The 21,109-nt window shown below is 42.0% G+C and overlaps 1 protein-coding gene across 1 annotated transcript; it reads left to right on the top strand.

The window, feature by feature from the left end:
- Window positions 1-1,799: 1,799 nt before the first annotated feature.
- On the top strand, window positions 1,800-20,869 carry MFAP2 (microfibril associated protein 2). The gene is made up of 9 exons (XM_063435964.1): window positions 1,800-1,903; window positions 12,827-12,893; window positions 14,685-14,729; window positions 14,872-14,904; window positions 16,165-16,332; window positions 18,328-18,366; window positions 18,773-18,860; window positions 19,145-19,218; window positions 19,784-20,869. Exons 2-9 carry the CDS (start codon window positions 12,857-12,859, stop codon window positions 19,885-19,887), a joined length of 588 nt encoding a protein of 195 aa, XP_063292034.1. The 5' UTR covers window positions 1,800-1,903; window positions 12,827-12,856; the 3' UTR covers window positions 19,888-20,869.
- Window positions 20,870-21,109: the final 240 nt, after the last annotated feature.

Raw genomic sequence — 21,109 nt, forward strand, 5'->3', positions numbered from 1 at the left:
AACAGACAGGCACACATACAAACACACACACACGACACCCATACAAGACACACACGACATACAAGACACACACAGACACACACACACATACAGACACACACACACACATATACAGACACACACGACACATACATACACACATACATACACACACACACAAGACACACATACACACGACACATAGATACACACGACACATACATACACACGGCACACATACAGACACACACAAAGACATACATACCAACAGACAGTCACACATACATACACACACATAAGACATACATAGACACACACACATGCAGACACACACACACACACACACAAGACATACATACATACAAACACACACACATTATATTTAAGTCACCCTCCTGTTTCCTACCTTTTAGATTCAGGAGGGTGACTTTCCCTGGGGTCCAGTGGTGGCTCAGGTGGATGGGAGTCAGAGTTCCCACTCTGACTCCCTGGTCTTCCTCCCGCGCGGCTCTCAGTGTTAGCTGGGAGGAGTGACGTGCAGTCACTTCCTCCCAGCTCTGTGGGGGCCCGGTTGCACTGTTAAAGCGCCCAGCGCTGACCGGGCCCCCTCACAATCCACATCCATCGGGTGGCCCTGACAGCATGGGCCACCCGATGGACCCCTCCATATGCGGCCCCGGGCCGCAAATGGTCACGGCGGTACCCAGTCGCAGGGGTACCGCCGGCTCCCACCCGCCCGCCAGGTCGTCAAAACCTGGAAATCCCTACCGCCCACCTGGAATCCTAAAACGCCCACTAGTGGGCGGTAGGGACCAGGTTGACGACCCATGCTTTAGATAAACAGAAATGAAAGTACACAGAAAAGAAAGAGGGAAAAAAATGAAAGGGGATCTGTCGCTTTCTGTTGATTTTTTCTGTGCACATTTTCCAATGTCCCCCAAATGTGCTGGGTGAGGGGGCCGCAGGATGTAGAGGTAGGTAGCTGGGATTAAGCGCAGGTAACTTGTTTTTCTTTGTTTTTTTACTATATATTGGGGCTGATGTGTACTGTAGTCATTGCTGCCGCCCAGCGATGGGAGTGAGCACAGGACTTATCTTTCTGCATTCGTAGCTGGGATTAGACAAACGTTAACAGCGGAGCTCCGCCTCTTGTCAGCTTTTGTCAACCTCTGGTTTATTTATCAGACAAAGTAGTCTCTACCAATATCCTGGATTGCGTTGGAATTCCTGTGAAATCGATCGGTATTTCATGAAGAATTTATCTCTGAACAGTGACAAATCCGCTTTAAGTAAATTTTCAGTTACATCATCCTGGAACCGCTACAATACACTGCCCACAAACTCAACTACTGCACTCTACTACTAGCCAAGGAGATCAAACTAGGGACTGTCCCTGGCAATCTCAGTCACTGTGCAGGTATAGGGATAGAATAAACCTCATGAATGCCTTCTCTCTACTAACACATTGTGATTGATACATTGCTGATTATACATTTTATCTAAATGGGGAGTGTTAAACCTCAGAATGTGCAGAGTAGCTTTAACCCTTTCATGACATAAAGGAAATGTTACAATCACACAGGGTTCATTTTTCAGGATTTTACCTTTTTTTTCTGCCCTGATTTTGGAGAATTTTTGTTTATTTCTGGACTTGTAGCAATTATCAGGTTTTAACAAACTCTATGTGACAGTTTAAAAAAGACAGCTATCTGTGACCTTTAATGCAGTGCCCCTGCACTGCTAGTCCCACTAATACAGAGGTTGCAGCTTCATCAGGTCTTCCAAGTGCTGCCTGCAGAGTGAACCTGTTTCTTTAGGACCCAGAGGAAAAGTCCACAGGATTGGAGTAAATGCTGTGTCCCCTTGTGAGAGCCTCAGATACAGAGAGAACTGGAACTGGAAGTCAGACTAAGATCTACAAGTGGTAAGATTGCAGCCAGGCTCTGTGCCCCTTTATTTACTAACATCTATTAGGGGGAGCAAAGTACATTTAAAGTCAGAGTACCCCAATCAGCTTTCCACTGGGACTCCCCAGATGTAATATTAATCCTGCTAACACATTCCTGGGGTTCAGGCTAGGGTAGGGACTTTGGAGTGCTGCTGCAGAAACTGGTTGTGGAGGGCTTAAATGGGGGGGATTCAGCACACAGCTTGGAAAAAATATTTTCCTATGAATTTGGCTGCAGCTCCCACACAGTCAGGGGTCTTGGAAGGGGTTTACAAGGGAAGGCAGCTGTGTAAAAGTAATGTGTGACCTGCACCCCAGGGTAACAAGGCAGGGTAACAAGGCAGGGGTAGGTCTGCTAAAACAGAATAGATTTTAATTTCCTCTGATATATGGTATATGCAGTGATTATTGTTATAAAGTTATAGTTAATAACAGATCAGGAGTAGATCAATCAACATTTATAGAGCACTAACATATATGTTACAAAATGTGTCCCATTTACACATAGAACATACAGAATACATTGTTACATGTTAAAATAGAATGTTTATAATCTGATGTGTTATATGTTTCAATACAGGATGTTTATCATAAACTGTTATATGTTTAAAGGCAGAGTGTTTACGATAGAATGTTATGCTTTAAACAGAATGTACAGAATGGAATGGTAAAAGGTTTAAGGACAGAATGTACAGAATGGAATGTAACATGTTTAAAGACAGAATGTATAGAATAGAATGTTTTTTATTTTTTTTTATTTTTTTAGAATGCACATAAGTGTTTTAAGACACAATGTATAGAATAGAATGTTACATGTTTCACAATAGAATGTTATTGTTTAATTACAGAATGTACTAAATAGAATGTTACATATCTCACAATAGAATGTAATTAATTATAGAATGTACAGAATAGTAAGCTGCATGTTTTAAGATAGAATGTACAGAATAGATTGTTACATGTTTCATTATGGAATGTACAGAATAGAATGTTACATTATAGAATGTTATGCTTTAAAACAGAATGTACAGTATGGAATGGTAAAAGGTTTAAGGACAGAATGTAAAGACTAGAATGTTACATGTTTAAAGACAGAATGTATAGAATAGAATGTTTATTTTTTAGAATGCACATAATAGATACAATGTATAGAATCGAATGGTATTGTTTAATTATAGAATGTACTAAATAGAATGTTACATGTTTTACTATAGAATGTACAGAATAGAATGTTACATGTTTCATTATGGAATTACAGAATAGAATGTTACATGTTACATGTTTCATTATAGAATGTACAGAATAGAATGTTACATGTTTCATTATGGAATGTACAGAATAGAATGTTACATGTTACATTATGGAATTACAGAATAGAATGTTACATGTTACATTATGGAATGTACTAAATAGAATGTTACATGTTTTACTATAGAATGTACAGAATAGATTGTTACATGTTACATTATAGAATGTACAGAATAGAATGTTACATGTTACATTATAGAATGTACAGAATAGAATGTTACATGTTTCATTATAGAATGTACAGAATAGAATGTTACATGTTACATGTTTCATTATGGAATTACAGAATAGAATGTTACATGTTACATGTTTCATTATAGAATGTACAGAATAGAATGTTACATGTTTCATTATGGAATGTACAGAATAGAATGTTACATGTTTCATTATGGAATGTACAGAATAGAATGTTACATGTTACATGTTTCATTATAGAATGTACAGAATAGAATGTTATATGTTTCATTATGGAATTACAGAATAGAATGTTACATGTTACATTATGGAATGTACAGAATAGAATGTTACAAGTTTCATTATAGAATGTACAGAATAGAATGTTATATGTTTCATTATGGAATTACAGAATAGAATGTTACATGTTACATTATGGAATGTACTAAATAGAATGTTACATGTTTTACTATAGAATGTACAGAATAGATTGTTACATGTTACATTATAGAATGTACAGAATAGAATGTTACATGTTACATTATAGAATGTACAGAATAGAATGTTACATGTTTCATTATAGAATGTACAGAATAGAATGTTACATGTTTCATTATGGAATTACAGAATAGAATGTTACATGTTACATGTTTCATTATAGAATGTACAGAATAGAATGTTACATGTTTCATTATGGAATGTACAGAATAGAATGTTACATGTTTCATTATGGAATGTGCAGAATAGAATGTTACATGTTTCATTATGGAATTACAGAATAGAATGTTACATGTTACATGTTTCATTATAGAATGTACAGAATAGAATGTTACATGTTTCATTATGGAATGTACAGAATAGAATGTTACATGTTTCATTATGGAATGTACAGAATAGAATGTTATATGTTTCATTATGGAATTACAGAATAGAATGTTACATTATGGAATGTACAGAATAGAATGTTACATGTTTTACTATAGAATGTTACATGTTACATTATAGAATGTACAGAATAGAATGTTACATGTTTCATTATAGAATGTACAGAATAGAATGTTACATGTTTCATTATGGAATGTACAGAATAGAATGTTACATGTTTCATTATGGAATGTACAGAATAGAATGTTATATGTTTCATTATGGAATTACAGAATAGAATGTTATATGTTTCATTATGGAATGTACAGAATAGAATGTTACATGTTTCATTATAGAATGTACAGAATAGAATGTTACATGTTTCATTATGGAATGTACAGAATAGAATGTTACATGTTTCATTATGGAATGTACAGAATAGAATGTTATATGTTTCATTATGGAATTACAGAATAGAATGTTACATGTTACATTATAGAATGTACAGAATAGAATGTTACATGTTACATTATAGAATGTACAGAATAGAATGTTACACATTTCATTGTCTAGTACTTACTCTGTTTAAACACTAACAGGAATGGCTTAGTCACCTCTCAGACTAGGAAAGGATCCCCCAGTGATCTGTAATATAATCTGCCGCGGTTGTTTATATAGTTTTAATAAGTATCACCTCTTTTTACATAAATCCTGGATCTATTCGGGTTTAATTGAGAGGGGGTCACAGGGACAGCTAGTTGGATTAATATTAATTATTCAGGATCCTTACCATCCTTCGAATTGTGATTTGATTTGACTTTTTCGTATCTAAACAGCAGCCTAATTTTTATTATTATTATTAATTCCCAATCATATAATTGTAATATTTTATTTTGCATTTAAAACAGAAAAATGGAAATTCATGCATTAAACGTTAAATGTCTAATTAAACCCTCCATTCTCCATCCCGTGGCATTTTAAGGGTTACTTCTGCCAGTCCAGCGGGCACTGTGCCACCACGCATGCAGTTGTTTGGTCTGTTGGCAGGGATGTGGTGGATGGCAGACTGTGGCACTCATTAGTCAGTATGGGTCTCTGAGCCAGCTACGCTGCTTTACAGGGAGATATCCCCTCCCTCCAGCCCCCCTCTAGCTAAGTACATTGTAATTGGAGAACTTTTTTTTTTTTAAACTTTTGGTCTGTAGCCAAAATCAAACTTACTGTCTCAGATTGCCTTTGTTTCTCCCACCCCTAGCTAGAAAGCTATTAAAGAGGGATAGAGAGTGGGGGGATGGGAGTGGTCCTAGGGGGGAGGTGAGAGGCAAGGCTGATTTTGGATGGGGTGGAGGGTTGGGTAACAGGAGGGTATACTGATGATTCCCAGATGTTACCATACAGTATAGGAAGGAATCCCGATCTCCAGGCTAAAACTTCTAGCAGAACAAAGAGATTCATTGACTTCAGAGCAGGCTATCCTGCTAGTTGGTGGGGGGGTGATTAGTCTTACAGCTGGAGGGTCTGATTCACATCACAGCTGGCTGTTGGAGGTGCAGAGAATTGTTAGGAAAGGGTTCGCTGGCAGATGTTTTATAAAAAGGGCTTCAGGTTGTTGTTTTTTTTGTCAGTTGTCCCTTTCATGGATTCGGCCAGAGATGGACCAAGCATCTCTGCTTCTACAGAATGTCTTGGGCTCCAGAGTAATGATTGACAGCTCAGTGTAACAAGGTGTTCTGTAGCAGCTCTATGGTTTTATGTGACCAGTCTGTGCCATATAGGAGATGTCCTATAATTTACACGGACCTAACTCTGCCAAGCAAGAAGAAAAAAATGGTCACTTCTCTCCCAAATTCCAGTCACAAAATTCCAGTTGACAGTTGGATATATTTTTCATGCAGAGCGTGTTGGATCGCCATTTTGGCTGAGCGTCCTTAAATTCCCCTGCTGTACTGAAACACAATTTGTATTACCCCCAGTCTGACTTTAATGTACAAATAATTTGGAATAACTCCAAAGGGTCCTATTCACTAAACAGTGTGATTCAGAGCATTGACGTTTAATTCAAAACAGCAGAAAAAGGCATCTTTCCTCCAAACTGTTATTTTGGCCCGAAATTGTAATGTTCATTTTACACCGAAGATGGCTTTGTGTCTGGCGGTTTTCGTGTTACGTGAATTCACCAAAGGAAATTGCCATCCATCATACACTGTGTTCAGGGCCAAGTCTCGCAGTAATAGACGCAGGGTAGTATTTCTTTTATTTAGTTACATGGTAGTATAACCTTTCACACAACTCTAATTCTGCTTCTCATCGAAAAGAAGGTGAAAAGCCCAATTGGACGGAATTCCTACTTTTGCCCCAAAAAATTTTCAAATGAGAATTTTTTTTCTTATTTCTAAAATTTCAATCAGATTTGTCTCATTGTATCAATAAGCTGATAGAAGTCCGTAGCTAAACTTTGATATGTTTTGTAAGATCCTTGTGTTAAATGACGTGGGTGCTGAACTTTAATTTTCTTTGTGAAGACCTAATGATCCACCTCTTTAAGGAATTTACTGATGGTAATAATGACTAAACCGATGATGTCATTATCGTGAGCAGCGAAAGGATTGGGGGCACACCCGAGACCTGCATTTTGCATGAAAGGTGCTGCCGCAGTGACATTGGGGTACTTTGAAAGTAGTGGTGGGCTTAACAACATATGGCCATGAATGATACTCTAACCGCAGAGAATGTTTGCAAATCTCTTCTGAAGGTACACTTTGTGAACTTCAGAAAAAATATATAATGTATAAAATATTATAACGTTATCTTTCTCCAAACGGGACCGACAGCTCTCTATGGATGAATGTGAAGGACTTGTCTGATCCTGCCCAACCCCTACTCGAGACAGGGCAGATACTGAACTTTTTATTTTTTATACAAGATTGATCAGGTCTCCAACAACGTTAATTTAGTCGACTAAAACTAACAATTCAAATGACTAAAATACAACTAACACTAAAACTTTTTTTTTTTTTTGTCAAAAGAATACGACTAAAATTAAACCGAAATTTTCCGCCAAATTTACACTGGTTTCCAAAATACTGTCCTTCAACACCAGGTACTGTGCCTGGACACCTCCAACACCCTACCCCATCTCCAGCCTTCCAGTAACTGAATTCTCTCTCTGGGCCTCCACATCACCTAGTCCTTCCTCCAGACTTTCAATATCCATATTCTTTCGCTGGGCTTTCAACACCTTGTTCTCACTCTAGGCCTCCAGTACACAGGGATCTTTTTGTACTTCCATCGCTCTGTCCTGCCTCTGGGCCTCCATCAAGCTGTCCTCTCTTTGGGCCTCCATCTAGCAGTCCTCTCTCTGTACCTCCATCAAGCGGTCCTCTCTCTGGGCCTCCATCAAGCTGTCCTCTCTCTGGGCCTCCATCAAGCTGTCCTCTCTCTGGGCCTCCATCGAGCTGTCCTCTCTCTGGGCCTCCATCGAGCTGTCCTCTCTCTGTGCCTCCCTCTAGCGGTCCTCTCTCTGTACCTCCATCAAGCCGTCCTCTCTCTGTACCTCCATCAAGCGGTCCTCTCTCTGGGCCTCCATCAAGCTGTCCTCTCTCTGGGCCTCCATCAAGCCGTCCTCTCTCTGGGCCTCCATCAAGCTGTCCTCTCTCTGGGCCTCCATCAAGCTGTCCTCTCTCTGGGCCTCCATCAAGCTGTCCTCTCTCTGGGCCTCCATCAAGCTGTCTTCTCTCAGCCTCCTTACCAAAGTCACTCTCTGGACTTCCATCATTGTGAAGGGGGCAGTTTAATCTAAATAATGCAGCTAGTATTTGCCAAAAGCCTCCATTACATTCTAGCTGATCCATGTTGTATCTGCTCACAAAAATCCTTTTTCACAGTTTAACAACATTCCCCTGCCCCGCTTTTTATTTTTTGCAATTGACTAACAGAGGTAGTCATTAAAAAAGGCTCACAAATCACAAAGAAGCCAACCCGTTCATTGGGTTCTGCTAGAATTACGATTAGCATTAAATCCAGTCGTAATTCAATGATAATATTGTTCAAAACCGGTCGAATAATCTTTGACTGGGTTTTTCGGATAGAGTGTTACAGAGGCGAAAGTTTGGAACCTTCGCAGTGAAAATTAGCAAGAGAGAAATGTGTCTTAACAGAATACCTTTACTAAAATGTCAAACCATCTCGTTTGAGGGAGGGCGCGTGTGACTGCGTGTGGCGGTCCTGCCGGTGGAAATTGATGTAAAGATTGGGGGCCACGGGTAGGAATTGGCACAGTCCCAGCTGCCTGAAATCTTCCTGTAATAACCGTACTCTTTGCATTCCCCGCCAGAGATTTGTTAACTTATTTTGGGTCTGGTGATTTTTTTTTTTTACAAAGCTCCAGACTGAATTCTTTTCTTTCTTTTTTTTTTTTTCTTGTTCACTAGAAATGTCTGCTCTCTTTTTCCTTGGCCTCTTCCCACTTTTAGATGTATTTAATGGCTGTTAGCAAAGTTTATAGCTATGTTTCTTGGGCCAAAGTTGAGTAAAAATATTTCAGGATTGGGCAGGGGCTTAACCGCAGGACGGAGCGGACGCCATTTCTCATGGCTCCCGAGATACACAGCCAAATCCCTTTACAATTGAGGGCATCACTGCCCATCCGACTGCCATGACCCGCAGAATCACCTTGGGGGCGACGTACGGAGACAGTACATGCCTTTTTTTCCCAGCAATCCGGGCTGAAACGGCGGAAAAAAAAGGCTTGCGTCCTACTACCTTCTTCCAAGCCTCGTACTGGAGGAGTGGCAGAATCCGTTCCAGTGACTGGACGCAAGAGCAAAGACAGCTGCAAACACTGCGTCGAGAATTCTACCTGAAATGTGGAGGTGATCTCAAAGACCTGGACAGCATATATTGCACTGATACTCTATCCTCGGCAGAGGAAGCTCCAGCCCTATTTGGGAAACTGGGACTATCCGCACCTCCTGATGACTCAGCCAGCACCCACACCAAGGACCTACCACTGTAGTCCCCTTCACCCCATGACGCCAAGAGGAAACATGGAATGGGACATGACTGATTACCTGGACACAGCTCACACGAACAACCAAGGGCCACATCCTCACTGTTTTGGTTCATTTACTTTGTTACAAGTTTGTATTACTGTTTGATATGCTTGCCAATGCCTGCCTCACTATCAGGGTTTTCTCGAGTCAGGGAACACAGGTGGGGAGCTACAATCCACGACCCCGCAAGCAAGGGAGCCTGCTTCAACGTTTAGCTATCTGTTAGCATAGAATTATGAGTAAGTAGTGAGATGTTTAGGCCATTTGCTCAGACATCGCATTTCCGGCTAGGAGCATCTAGGTAAGTAATATTTATCAATGTTAGGGTATAAGAATTGTAGCTTCTGGATAAGGCCACGCATTATAAAAGTTCAAATAACAATAACAACAAGCTGTGATACCACTCGGTAGAAACTGTAAGACATAATGTGAAAAACAAAAAGGAGCATACATTTCTGCTCATAAGACATGAGCTGTGATCACACAGATACTTCGCCAGCCGGGAGTCACCCAACACCACAGGTAGGCCAGAGTGCTAAGCCAGTCTCTATGTCAGGTAGATTTCTTCTCTTCATCTCCGCGCATGTATGAACCATTTTTATCTCCTCAAAAACAGAATTCCAATTGCATCCAATCAGTTTCCTAACAAGATAGTTGTAACGTGTGCGTTTGTTTTAAACAAACTGCGATTTGTCTACATAGTTGGGCGATTTGTCTGTATTCCGTAACTCTGAAATATTAAATGAATGAATCCCGAAACAATCGAAGTGGCCAGTGGACGAACTGTTTGTTTTGTGATTTGGAATTCTGTCCATGGCGACCAATAAAAAAAGATGATTGATGGAAGTTCTAGTTGATGGTTCTTTCCTTGTGTTGGTTACAAGCGTGATGACTTTTCGTCCAATCGAATGCTTCTTGTTGTGGGCAGACATGCCTGCGTGGAATCCACCACACTCCATTAATGGAATGAGAAGCACAGAATCCAATACTTCTTAAGGAGAAGCATTGGAAGCGACACTGGGCATGTGCCCGAGTAACAAGCTGAGTGACAGCTCAGGCCACCGTTCGAACGCGCTGAATGTGAAGACTCTAAAGTAGATCTTCAACATGCCCTCAGTGGCCGTCAGCCTGACAAGAAGTGTGATCCTAAAAACATAATAATTGCTGTTTCTCTCATAGCTGGAGGGAAATGTTGGGTCACTGCACCAGGACCACTTCATTTAGATGGTTCCGGTGTTCAGAGTGTCCCAGTCTTCCCAGTACATCTCATGTTGCATTCAGTCGCCGGACATATGTTGCCTTCTTTCTCTTCCTCAGTATCGTTCTACTTCCTCATCTCATTCAGTACTGTTTTCTAACCATCGTCTATGTTGCTAATTTGTGCGATATGTTTATTTCACGATGTTCGGTATATTGTTTTCTGCACCCCTTCAATGATACAAAAACTTTGAATAAATGTCAGTTTAAAAAGCAAAGTCAAAGAATAAAACCCCCCACAGATTTTGGAATAGTCGGTGTATGACGTTATGGGTTTCGGCAGGGACGTATCACCATGCTCGGTGAGGAATAAGGTCTGTTCACTGGACTGGACTGAATTGGTTTGACTTGTCCGCAACAATCTGACTCAAGCTGACTCTGCGAGTTTCGGCCACTTAAAAGGAGCACGGCAGGAATTCTTCCTGACGCAGAGAATGACTCCCGCCCCAGAAACGCGGGTCAACTTCGGTCATGTGTAAACGCTTCCAGCCTGTCATAAAATCTGGAAAAATACCACCATTGCCGCTTGCCGTTACACTACTGGTGGCATCACTCACCAATGTCACACAACGACAAATCACACAGTGACTGACTGCTTCTTATAACTGGGAATAGTTATACGGGTACATCAATCTTACATCCCATGAAGGAGCTAAAATCCCATGTAAAATGTTATTATAAAGCGCCAACATATTCCACAGCGCAGTACAGTCAATGAGTTATAGTTAGACATACCAGTATACAAGGATCAGTGTGCTCGGCCTGTGGGCCTGTAATCTACCCCAGTGAAAGGGGTTTAATACACTAATTTTTCTATCATCATACGGAGTTATTTAACCCTATCATGCCACTCTCAAGGACACCATGTCACAAAGACTCAGCCAGATTATAGCGACCCGCGAATCTTTAATAATATCACTTGAGAAAGGCTTGTGTGAGAACTGAAACATTGCTTTATGTGACATAAACCCCTTAAGGACACATGACATGTGTGACATGTCATGATTCCATTTTATTCCAGAAGTTTGGTCCTTAAGGGGTTAAAGAGCCCTTTACACCTCCTGTGTGTCCGATACTTTCTGTTTCTCATTTTTGGGTGACTGTCACCTTAAATAATCTTTCCAGAAATCAGGTTTAAAACAATGCAGTGCAAATAGAAATAGGTTTAACGGGATTCCCAGGTTTGAGATCTTTCCTGTGTTTCAGGGTGGAGGCCGCCATCTTGTAATTACATCACGGATTTTAAAACCACAGTAACCATTACTGATAAAAATCAAAAACCAAAGGCTGCAGAGATCATGTGATGTTTGCAGCCAATCCAAGTCTGTGATTTGCATAATGTCTCCCAGCATTCCACTGTGCCCAAACCTTGATGGAAATGCTTTGACTTTTTTAGTACAAAAAACCTGCTGGAAAAATGATCAGCACAAAGCATCCACCATTTATAAGCTACTATTCAATGGGGCAGAGACCCGGTTTGTCGCTTGGTCCTTTTAAGATTCTCCTTAAGGAAAATGCTGATCCCTTTAAAACCTAAGATTTCAAATTTATTTTTTATTTTTTAAGGAAAATCTTACTTACGGGTTAATTTGTTGAGAATACTTTGTGGAGCAGCGATTGCGAGAATTCACAAATCCATTTTTGTGCAGTATGTTTTCCATGATGCTTAGCGAGCCTTAGAAGGAACATTGGGTGCTGGTAGATATAGACAATGTATCAAATTATATTCCATAAAATGTATAATCGATAATCATCTTTAAAATGACTGTATCGACGTGCAATGAATGTGAGTTGTCCCTTTAAAGTCGTTTTTTTGGGTATGATGATATACGTTGTACTTCCTTATAACACAAGTATTTGTTTCTGACTGTTGGTAGGTGAGCTATGATAACATGTACTGCAGTTTCTTCTCAATAAATGACTGCCTGCTATGGCAGCTTTATTAATATAAACGCTAATTTACCATAATTTAGAATGTGCTTCACTGAAAGATTATTGAAGAAAACTCCTGGAATTGAGCAGAACTGATAAGGAAAATGCTAATTTAAGGTCAATGTAGCAGCACTGGGAAAAAAGGCAAATTTGGGGATTAAATATCCATCTTTATCATGTTAAAAATTGCAATTTCCTGGTAAATTCTCCCCAGTTCAATGAATAACCCCGCAGGTGTAATGTCTGGACTTGGAGACGGTTTGTGTCTGCGAGTTTTGCACCTTTGTCACAATGTGTATTTGTTTTTTTCCAGAATCGTTTTGGGGCCCGCTTATCTGTCATCATGAAATTTGTGTGCCTGTTTGTGTTCTGCTTGCACGGTGAGTGACTCCCCTTTACACACACTCCTTCTCTCTGCTGCTCTTTAAAATATAAAATATTATCTACACAGTTCATACCTCCCAAGTGTCCCTATTTAGGGCCCAAATCCATCTGTCTCTATTTTCTCTCCTAATGTTCATCTTTTCTCAGAGCTCCATATTGTTGTTGTGTCTGAGTGTATAACAGAGCTCCACAGCAATAATACTCCCAGTAATGTGTCTGTGTGTATAACAGAGCTCCACAGCAATAATACTCCCAGTAATGTGTCTGAGTGTATAACAGAGCTCCACAGCAATAATACTCCCAGTATTGTGTCTGCTTGTATAACAGAGCTCCACAGCAATAATACTCCCAGTAATGTGTCTGAGTGTATAACAGAGCTCCACAGCAATAATACTCCCAGTAATGTGTCTGAGTGTATAACAGAGCTCAGCAGCAATAATACTCCCAGTAATGTGTCTGAGTGTATAACAGAGCTCCACAGTAATAATACTCCCAGTAATGTGTCTGCTTGTATAACAGAGCTCCACAGCAATAATACTCCCAGTAATGTGTCTGAGTGTATAACAGAGCTCCACAGTAATAATACTCCCAGTAATGTGTCTGAGTGTATAACAGAGCTCCACAGTAATAATACTCCCAGTAATGTGTCTGAGTGTATAACAGAGCTCCACAGCAATAATACTCCCAGTAATGTGTCTGAGTGTGTAACAGAGCTCCACAGCAATAATACCCCCAGTAATGTGTCTGAGTGTATAACAGAGCTCCACAGCAATAATACTCCTAGTAATGTGTCTGTGTATAACAGAGCTCCACAGCAATAATACTCCCAGTAATGTGTCTGAGTGTATAACAGAGCTCCACAGTAATAATACTCCCAGTAATGTGTCTGAGTGTATAACAGAGCTCCACAGCAATAATACTCCCAGTAATGTGACTGAGTGTATAACAGAGCTCCACAGCAATAATACTCCCGGTAATGTGTCTGAGTGTATAACAGAGCTCCACAGCAATAATACTCCCAGTAATGTGTCTGAGTGCATAACAGAGCTCCACAGCAATAATACTCCCAGTAATGTGTCTGCGTGTATAACAGAGCTCTACAGTAATAATACTCCCAGTAATGTGTCTGATTGTATAACAGAGCTCCACAGCAATAATACTCCCAGTAATGTGTCTGAGTGTATAACAGAGCTCCACAGCAATAATACTCCCAGTAATGTGTCTGAGTGTATAACAGAGCTCCACAGCGATAATACTCCCAGTAATGTGTCTGCGTGTATAACAGAGCTCTACAGTAATAATACTCCCAGTAATGTGTCTGATTGTATAACAGAGCTCCACAGCAATAATACTCCCAGTAATGTGTCTGATTGTATAACAGAGCTCCACAGTAATAATACTGCCAGTAATGTGTTTTTAAACTACAATAAGTGTGTTTAGAAATCAGTCTGTGTAAATAAGATACATTGTTCTTCTTCTAAATTACATTTACAGCATAAAATGCTCTGAAATGTTCCGCCCCCTAGCCAAACCACAGCCCCACCCATCGCCATACCTATTGAAGTGAAAGTGTCCCAGGTAATGGCTAATCCCGGCACTGTAGGTGTTTGTGAAATGTTAAATCCACATCCTTGGAACAGGCTAAGGAGGACTAATGCCAAGCCCCCTGAAATAGACTTTGCCATAAGGAGCCGCGTGAATGCCATGGCATACTCTTGGCGCAGTGGTTGTGTTTTTGTATCAGTACTATGTATATTAACTCCCTGTGTGTTTCCATTGTCTTGCAGGGATTTTTGCACAACAATACGAGGTTGAACATTACAATCCATCAGGTAAACACTCATTGTACCCAAACACAGGGCTCCGAAGGGAAAGAAAGTGTTAAATAAAAATCACAGAATGTGTCCACATTTAGCACGTTTAACACAAATTAGCACCTGGTAAATCTCACATGTGGTCTTTCTCTCCCCCCAGATATCCCATTTTACTACGAATATGATGGCGAAGGTGAGTAAGCGACCGGTCAGTGATAAATCAGGGAGCTTTCTCTCCAGGGTCGGTCTAGGTTTGCACAAATTATCATTAAAAATTACAAAAGAAAAATATATAAAATATGAAGACACTATAGCAACAAGTACTAAACGTGTATTCAATGATTAAACCTGTACGTAAAGGGTTACTCCAGCCACCATGACCACTTCAGCTTTTACAAGAAGCAGAGATATCAGCACGTTTGTGCCGGGGACTGTTACTCCCCAGCACATGTGATTTTGGCAGCTTGGAGCTCTGTCCAGTTCTGTGCAAAATGTACGAATGTCGTCTGTGCACACAGCGTGCATTCGAGAGACAAGGTCATCCTTTTTCTTGAAAGGAAAACGCCGCAGACGGAAACTTGGTCTTCCCTTCTGCCTCCCTGCATTTTTTATTTTTTGTATTCTTTAAATCCCCTCCACTGTTTTCTTGCCTGTCCACCCTTTTCCACCCTCCCCGGCTCAGAGTGTGCGCATGTTTTCCGAGCCCAGCAAATGGTCCAATCAAATGCTTCTCTAAAAGCTTCGTCCGGTGTTGGATTCCAGGTCCGTTTAATCCTTTCTTTTTAGTACTGTTCGTGGAGGACCTAGTACTAAGGCATTAAAAGCTACGAAATAAGATGAGAGAACCCTTTGACTATTAAACATTCTTATAGCACAGAAGGGTTACTGAATACAGGCCAGATTTAATATTATTTTAAAGCGACACCTTATACTGTACAGTAAATATTACTCATTAGATATAATATAACCCTTACAGCAAGTACAAAGCTTTAAACTGCATTAAGAAACATTCTCCTGCATATAAATATTAAGTTAGCTTTATTTAGACTACCGCGGCCTAAAATGTGAAAACTCACTCTGAATCTCACGTTAGTAAATAACGATGTTATTAAAAGAGGGGATGGTCTGTAATCCAGGTGAGAGCGTAGATGACTTTTTAAAAGGGGAAGTTTTAAATGTATATATCTCTAAATAATAAGCAGAATTCTGTTCAGTAAATAATCCCCTCGGCGGGTTTAGTGCTCAGACAGTTGTATAATTTAGGGGTAACGGCTAATTATTGATTATGTAAATGTGTTTGCTGTCTGGCACCTAACTTGACATATTAATTCTTCCGATATAAAATGGAGAGCACGTGAGAGGACTGCGCCACTTTTAGCACTTTGTATCACTATTCTGTTAGAAACACTTTGATAAATCTCCCCCAATTCGTGTCCTTTTCCTTTCTGTGCAGAAGCCATCGGGGGCCAAGTGCCAGGGATTGAGACCTTCCCTGCCCTCCCACCAGAAAGCCCCCATCTCCAGACCCTCCCGCAGCACGGACCAGAGCTGAATCAATATGAAACCCTCCCACAGCAACAGCAACAAACTCAGCAAGAGGAAATCCCGATACCCAACCAAGGTAATCTGCAAGCCGTCGCTGCCGGGATCATGGGGGGGGATCATGGTGGGATTATGGAGGAGCAGGGTAAGAGACGGGCTCAGGATCCAGTGTACTGGCCCTTTAAACGTGTGTGTAATGTAACTGCAGCAGCATTAACGGTTCTGGGGGCTCTCACTGCGGGATTTACTGCCCAAAGCTCTAACATTCCCATCCTTCTCTGGCGTTGATGTCAAACTACCAGATTAGTCTGAATCAATTTATAGAGAGAAAGGAATTGTATGGGCATGGACTCAACTTTGTAACATGAACTGCGTTAAAAGGGAGGGTGGTACAATACCCCCAATACTATATTACGGGAGGAGGGTAGTAATATAGGTTGCATTAAATGGACAGGGAAGATGGGCTGTATAATACCGTATTAGAATATTTAATATTATTGTGGCAGGGCAGCATTAATGGGGAAGGTGGAGGGAAGGAGGGCGGCATTATACTTTGGTCAAAGTCACTCAGATCTTTTCGATTGACCATTTTTCTTGCTTTCAACCAGTGGCGTACACACAACCCATGGGGCCCCGGTGCGAAAACTGATCCGGGGCCCCCCCCTCCCTCCGCGCGAGCGCTTACACTGCGCAGGCTGGGGCCGCAACACATGGCGGCGGGCACCTGGTCGCAGGTCTGTGACCCGTGCGACCGCGGTATGTACGCCAGTGCATGCATAAACACATACACTTAAAGGACCACTACAGACACCCAGATCACATCAGCTCAATGAAGTGGTCTGGGTGCCAGGTCTCTAGTTTTAACCCTGCAGCTGAAAACATAGCAGTTTCAGAGAAACTGCTATGTTTCACTTAGGGTTAATCCATCTCTAGTGGCTGTCTCATTGACAGCCGCTAGAGGATTTTCTGCGATTCTCACTGTGAAAATCACAGTGAGAAGACGCTGAACGTCCATAGGAAAGCATTGAGCAATGCTTTCCTATCGGCGGTTTGATTGCGCGCGTGGCTCTTGCCACGCATGTGCATTCGGAGCTGAGAGGCGGATGGGGACGGAGAGATCCCCAGCGTTAAGGGAGTCCGGCGCTGGAGAAAGGTAAGTGCTTAAGACACACACACACTCTCATGAACAGACGCACACATTTACTGACAGACACACACTCAGTGACAGACGCACACAAACATACTCAGTAACAGACACACACACTAACACACACTCTAACACTAACACACTCACTAACACACACACTCTAACACTAACACACACACTCTAACATGAACACACTCACTAACACACACACTCTGACACTAACACACACACTCACTAACACACACACACTCACTAACACTAACACACTCAAACGTTTTTTTTTTTTTTATTTAATCCCCCAGCCTCCTTACCTGTGGGAGAGCTGTGGGGATTCCCTGGGGTCCAGTGGTGTTGCTGGCCCTGCTGTCACCCGGCTGGCTGGCGGGCGCGCGAGGGAGCACTGTCCCCTGGGTGCTCCCTCTTCAGCTCCCTCGCGCGCCGCGTACTGATGCCGGAGCCGGAAGATGACGTCATCTTCCGGCTCCGGTTTCAGTGCGGTGCGCGAGGGAGCTGAAGAGGGAGCACCCAGGGGACAGTGCTCACTCGCGCGCCCGCCAGCCAGCCGGGTGATGGCCGGCTCCTGGGCCCCCCAGCAGAAGAGGCTGGTCCTGTGGGTACATACCTGGGTCGCAGGGCGGCCGGGCCCCCTGGTGGGCCGGGCCCGGTCGCAGCCGCGACCCCTACGACCATGGTATGTACGCCGCTGCTTTCAACACATGAAATTCAATAACTGACTGTTCACTTGCTGCCTAATATATCCCACCCATTGTAACGACATAATCAATGGTATTCACTTCACCCGTCAGTGGGTTTAATGTTGTGGCTGATCAGTGTGTGTCCACTGCATGGGGTTTAAGGAAGGTCGATGGGTAATGGAAGAAACGTAGTCTGTACTTCTAGTAATATGTTTGTTCCTCTGCCTTGCAGATCTATATCAGACGGAACCCACAGAACCGGGACCCCTGGGTAAGAGATATTTTACTTATATTAGTAAAAGCAGGATATTGACCAGTTATGGTTACTATGGGGAAAAGCACTTAACAAATAATATACTTATTCACAAGTCTTTTATTAATTTGATTGGATAGCGCCATTCATGTTCTTTTAATACGTAAATAATTGTGGGCTCTCCAGCTTTCAGTGGAAGTTAAACTACAGCTCCCATAAGCCCCTGCTTACAGTATGTGCTGAGCACTACCATAAAACCTTATAGAACCAATTTCATTGGCTCAGCCACTTCCTGGTAACGTTTAAGAGGAAATGAAAATGTGAGATTTTGTTTTCTATGTAATACAGTGCTCTGAAAGGGGGGGGGGGGGGTCTTTTATATTTGAAAATTAAAAGAAAAGACCGAATGCTGTTATCTTTTCAGATTGTCGGGAAGAGCAGTATCCCTGCACCCGATTATACTCCGTGCACAAACCCTGCAAGCAATGCTTGAACGAGATCTGTTTCTACAGGTAAGGACCAGCTTGGAGCCGATTCAGAAATGTTTGTATTAAATATTGTACCAATAAATAATATACAATATCCTGCCAATAAATAATGATATTCTGCCAGTAAATAATATATAATATTCTGCCGGTAAATATGTAATATTCTGCCAATATATATTATGATATTCTGCCAGTAAATATAATATCCTGGCTTTAAATGGTATAAAAAACTGTTCACTGTGTAATTCTTTTCCAAGCTGGGGTCATTGTATATTGTCAAATCTAATGGGCATATTTGTATTTTTCAGTCTGCGGCGCATGTATGTAATAAATAAGGAAATCTGTATACGTACCGTGTGTGCACACGAAGAACTTCTGAGAGGTGAGGAATAAAGACACTTCACTCCCCTGGGTGTGATGCCCACCACAGAAACTCCCCTGAGTGTGTGATGCCCACCGCAGACACTCCCCTTCCCTGAGTGTGTGATGCCCACCGCAGACACTCCCCTTCCCTGAGTGTGTGATGCCCACCGCAGACACTCCCCTTCCCTGAGTGTGTGATGCCCACTGCAGACACTCCCCTTCCCTGAGTGTGTGATGCCCACTGCAGACACTCCCCTTCCCTGAGTGTGTGATGCCCACTGCAGACACTCCCCTTGCCTGAGTGTGTGATGCCCACTGCAGACACTCCCCTTGCCTGAGTGTGTGATGCCCACTGCAGACACTCCCCTTGCCTGAGTGTGTGATGCCCACTGCAGACACTCCCCTTCCCTGAGTGTGTGATGCCCACCGCAAACACTTCACTCTGTTGGGTGTTTCATGCCCACCACAGACACTCCCCCTTCCTGATTGTGTGATGCCCACCGCAGACACTCCACCTTTTTTGAGTGTGACTTTTTCTGAGTAAATTTTACATCCTTTTTAACGGATTTTCCTCTTGTTCGCAGCTGATCTGTGTCGGGATAAGTTCTCTCGCTGCGGTGTCATGGCGTCTAGTGGCATGTGCAATTCCATGGGATCTCATTGCAGCAAGAGCTGCGGAGGCTGCTAGTGGGCGGTACTATAGGCCTGGAGTACCCACCACACGAGGGAGCGGACATCCCTCATCCAGTGTGATTTATGGAGGTGCTAGCATTATTTTAGCCTTTATGTTACTTATTGTACTGTATGTGCCCCCAGTTTGGGCACACGGGCAGATTGCCCAGTTATCTCCACTGTCTTTGCCATATGATAGCCAGCCCTGTGTACTGCACTGCTCTGACATCTTAACCTGCTTCTCCGCTGGGGACTGGCTTCCCCAGCAATTATCAGGGCTTTCGCAAACGAACCACGTCTCGACCACAGTAAATAAGGGGTCAGGTTAGGACGTGCTGTATATATGTCTAGGTACTATGTGTGGTCCCTGCCACTTTACACCAAATAACGCCTAGTCTGCTGCGATACTGCCTGCCATGTACTCATGTTACCTCCCGTATTGACCCTCTCCTCTCTGCGTTATCTGAAATAGTTACTTTCCAGTAGCTGCTGCAATGTATCTATGGCTTTCATGGGTTCTATACTTTCTATTTCCTGATAACTGTTGCCATTTTTTTTTTTTTAAACAGTTTGGAATTATTCACACTGTTGTGCAAAGTGTGAGGTGCTGCCCATCAGAATGTGTGAATCGTGGTGCTCCCAATCAATGAATCAATCATGGCCAGGATCCCAAAGGAACCACCGTGGCTGGTTATTGGTTTTACAGCGGAAACCTGTGAATTCACACACTGCAGGGTAGCACTTTCATGCACCTCTTAACACGATGTCCCCGTAAAAAAATCAAAAAATGGCAAAGTTACAACTCTCTGTCACACCCTCTCTGCCCGCCCGCCCGCCTCTGATCACTGACACTCACTCTATATATAAATATTGTTCACTTTTTAAAGCTTTAATCTCAATCGTGCCCAGAGTCAATAGGGAATGTCGGTTTAATTGATTTCACTTTTTTTGTAATTTGTTTTGTACAAACGTTTAATAAATTGCAGACTTTTACCTTGTGCTGGAGTCAGAGTTCGTCTTAATTCAGTAAAGTTCATCATTTATACAGAATTATAATTTAAAGAGAAAATGATTTTAGTTTTCAGCATTACTGCAAACATATAATCGCACCTGGTTCAGAAACGAGGGTTTGGCATGTCTGCACGTCAGATTAACTTGTGTCAGACTCTGTTATCTGACCGACTGCTAACCGACCTAACTTGCTGCTGTAGGTTCCCACTAGGCAATCACAGCAGCGG

This window comes from Pelobates fuscus, chromosome 11, assembly GCF_036172605.1.
Source record: "Pelobates fuscus isolate aPelFus1 chromosome 11, aPelFus1.pri, whole genome shotgun sequence".
Taxonomy (NCBI): Eukaryota; Metazoa; Chordata; class Amphibia; order Anura; family Pelobatidae; genus Pelobates; species Pelobates fuscus.